Consider the following 3672-nt stretch of genomic DNA (forward strand, 5'->3'; position numbering starts at 1 on the left):
TCTGACTCCTGGTGCTCTGTGTATCCAGAAAAAATGTAAGAAGGAATATTTTCAAAAAGACAGTTATGACTACTTATCATTCCTCTACTGGTATGTACCTCCACATGTGTCTACATACTAGTTTCCAGTTATGTAATGGGGATTTTCCAGAAATAGGTATTCACCACTGAAATATTTAGATCCTGCAGCTGTAGGTACAGCTTTGAGTTTAGAAGCTGGAGAGAGCCCAGATCATTCCAGCTTTTGTTTGTTCCTGTTCTCTGAATTGCTTTGGATGCCTGCTCCAGCTCCTACAGCTAACACATTGCCCTTCTTGCAGTTAGTAAAGCAAAAGGATGTTGTCTTGACACTTTTCTATTGGGCTTGTTTTGGAAGATACAATGAACAGGAAAAAAATCTGTCTTGCATGCTGAAAAAAATATAGCATATAAGGCTTCTTATGCCCTTATACGGAGAAAAAATATGGCATATAAGACTTCTTATATCCTATATATAGAGCACTGGAGTACTTGAAATGCACAAAATAGCTGTGAGAACAGGCTGGACTCTGAAATGCAGATGTGTTATAGTAGAAGTTCTGCCCTGAGGCTGCTAGCAATGTGTGCACCCACCAGAGTCACCCCTGGCTGAGATTTGGAGATTGTGCTGACAGACTCTCAGGAGGCAGAGAAATAATTTCAGGGCAGGGTGATTAAAATTACATTGCTTTACTGACACAGTGCACACAATCTATCTTCCAAGGTTGCTGAAGTATTACCTGTAATAGCATTACAGATACTGCCCCACCTCACTGCCCACTTCAGGAGTCCAGAGCATCCTGTCTCAACAGCACCACACACAATCATAATCTAGTCCTGGGTTAATTGCTAAAGGCACCCAAATGCATGCTAATGAAAGATAGTACCACCCCTGAATGAAAGTGAGCAAACACTGTGGGGTTCTTTTTAATTGTTATTAACTAATTTAAAAAAAAAAAAAAAAAAAAAGGCTTGAAAATAATAAAAATAATAATTATAATTATAATAATAATAATAATAAAGAAGAAGAGTAAGAATTAAAAAAAAAAAAATGAAATGTTAGAAAAGGTTCGTTAAGGTAGTTTGTGAGGGGCTCCCGGATTCGTGGCTGTCCAAGTTAGAGGTCACTGATGTCACTACAGTGATAGTGGGATTGGTCAGGTCTGTTAAAGTGGTCGCAGTGCCGGGTGGAGTGAGTGCGCCGCTGTCTGCTGAGGGCGGTGCCGGAAGTGAGGTGCCATCAGCTTTATCGACACCCCCATTCTCCTGCCGCAAAAGGTTCCTTCTGAATTTGGCTCTTGCGTTTTGAAACCAAACCTGCAAACCAATCCCAATTGATTTCTTTACCGATGCTTGTTTTGTTTTGCTTATTTTTGTTTTTGTTCTTGCTTTTAAGTTATTTTTTGATGTTTGTTTTTGTGTGGCAAATCACCTAAGTCACTCTATAGCTTCACTTGCTATTGGTGGTACTGACAGGCGGGACCCTGCATACAAGGCCAAGTGCTACGGGTGCTCACTGGGACGTTGCAGCCCAGTGTGCTCATAGAGCAGCCTTAAGAAAAGTCTGCTCGCTCACTCACCCAAGGAAAGCAACTTTCTTGGTGGCCATGTAGTATATTCTTGGGTTGGGTAGGTACGTCTGGGGTCAAGACACATGATAAAGATTGAGGCAAAGGGTGAATCAGCAGATTTTTGCCAAGGCTGAAAGTTTGTTTTCATCGCTTTAAATGACTGAAGAGGAAGGAGGGGTAATTACACCATCCCAATCTACAGACTGTTGATATAGGTCACCTGGAGTTTCTGGTCTATGAGATTCACTGAAAATGTTTTAGGTGACATGTAACACAGACAATGAATTGCCGCTAATAGATTCTCCTTCTACCTCGATCGCTGCCCTTCTTTGGCACTCTGCATATAACACACACCTCATTTTAACTTTACTGAGCTTGCACACACCATATAGGGATTTTTTTTTTAACGTAATTTGCTAGGCTGGCCTTCACACTTTTTACTACGTAACTTTTTACTACGTAGGCCCTTAATGATAACAGTTCTCTAACAGGCATTGAGAGAGGGAGCCAGCTGGTCCTGCAGGATCATATTGGTCAAAGCTTTCTTCCTACATATTGGGGGATCCACTCACTCAGGGGCCACATTACCTACTTCAGGGGAGCCCGAAGGCTTCACCCAGTGTGTATAAAATTAGTAGATTTTCTACCTCTACCCTTAATAAGGTCACCACAGAGAAACTACAGATCCCAGGATATCTACTGGGTTGGTAGACTCTGGAGACAGTTTCCTCATGTTGAGGATGCAACTAATTGCAAGTCACATTTTAGTATTTGGCTGTCTTGGGGTGGTAGGGCATATGTTCAGCACTCCTGCCATGTAATGCCATACCCCCTGCACACCCACTAGGGACATACCTAGCAAAAGTATTTCTACTTATATCGTTATAGTTACACATAAGGGAAATGCTATTGACTGGCAAGGGTAGGGGGAAATTCTATCAAGTCTGTGATGTGGCTTCTTACCTGCAGAACTCTCTTGGTCAGGCCCGTTTTCTGGGCCAGCTGCTTGAGGTCCTTGGCATCTGGGTTGTGGTTGATAGCAAAGTAGGACTTCATAGTACGAAGCTGGTGGTGTTTGAAGGAGGTGCGCATGCGCTTTGTCTTCTGGGATGGGGGATAAGGCTGCTGGTCTCTGTCCAGGTGATCTGCCTCATTCTCATTACAACCTGTTCAATAAACAAAATGAAACAGGGAATTAGCAGCCATGCATCATGTAGAATAAATGGATCAAGGCAAAAATCTTGAGTCATGTACTCTTTGGAAGGAAATGAAACAAGGAAACAAGGAAGAAAGGAAGGAAACGAGAAAACAAGGAAAGAAAGAAGGGCTGAGATGGTTCAAGGATAAGTACAGATGTGATAATTAAATGAGACAAAAAAGATCCAGAAGATGACCTTTTCCTATTCTTAAAACATCCTATGTCCCCCATGTCTGTATCTACTAAGGGCAGACTTAGAAAGTTCTCTCTCCTTTGGCATTTATTTTCAAACAAGTCCTTTCCCTGTGGTGATGGTTTTGCTGTGGGCATTCAAAGAGTCATTTGAAATCTCATTCAGATTTTGAAATCTCACTCACTGAAACACTCTCATCTTGAGAGAATAAAAAAGGTCAAACCAGCATTTTGAATGTTCCTGAGCTTTTTCCCCAAATCACAAGCACCTATAAAAAGAGATGTACAGCAGGAAAGTTTGTTATGACAGTTCATCAAGAAAGCATAAAATCTGGAGGTTTTTGCTTAAATGCTTTTAGACTTTGCCTGGGAGTTTATACGAGCTGCTCAAAGACCTTTGTCTGTAAAACATGTCTAGAAAGCAGTTGCATCAAGGCTTGATTCAGTCGGAACTGATTTAGGACATTTCTATAAGCAACCAACTAGAGGCTCAAAACTTTAAAAGATTTTCCCTGCTTTTCCTGATTCAGGATTTTCAAAGTGTCTATGAAAGATTAACTTGTTTCAGATTTTTATGGGTGTGAATTGTGCACAAGAGTTGCAGCTGTTCAGGGACCATGGCATCATTGCTTCATATCAGGGAAAGGAATGACAGTAATGGCAAAGAAAAAAAAAAAAAAAAAAAAAAGAAACA

At 41.1% G+C, this 3672-nt stretch overlaps 1 protein-coding gene across 1 annotated transcript in view; it reads right to left on the bottom strand.

Annotated features, from left to right (window-relative positions):
- Positions 1-1009: 1009 nt before the first annotated feature.
- The window catches only part of LHX9 (LIM homeobox 9), a 6820-nt gene continuing 4157 nt past the window's right edge, over positions 1010-3672 (bottom strand). Inside the window, exons 3-4 of the mRNA XM_026853971.1 lie at positions 2552-2758; positions 1010-1334 (exon numbers count right to left, since the gene is read on the bottom strand). Of these exons, the coding sequence (XP_026709772.1) occupies positions 1077-1334; positions 2552-2758 (465 nt within the window). The 3' untranslated portion in view covers positions 1010-1076. The remainder of the gene's footprint in view (positions 1335-2551; positions 2759-3672) is intronic.

Source organism: Athene cunicularia, assembly GCF_003259725.1.
Source record: "Athene cunicularia isolate RWA chromosome 8 unlocalized genomic scaffold, athCun1 chr8_part1, whole genome shotgun sequence".
Lineage (NCBI taxonomy): Eukaryota > Metazoa > Chordata > Aves > Strigiformes > Strigidae > Athene > Athene cunicularia.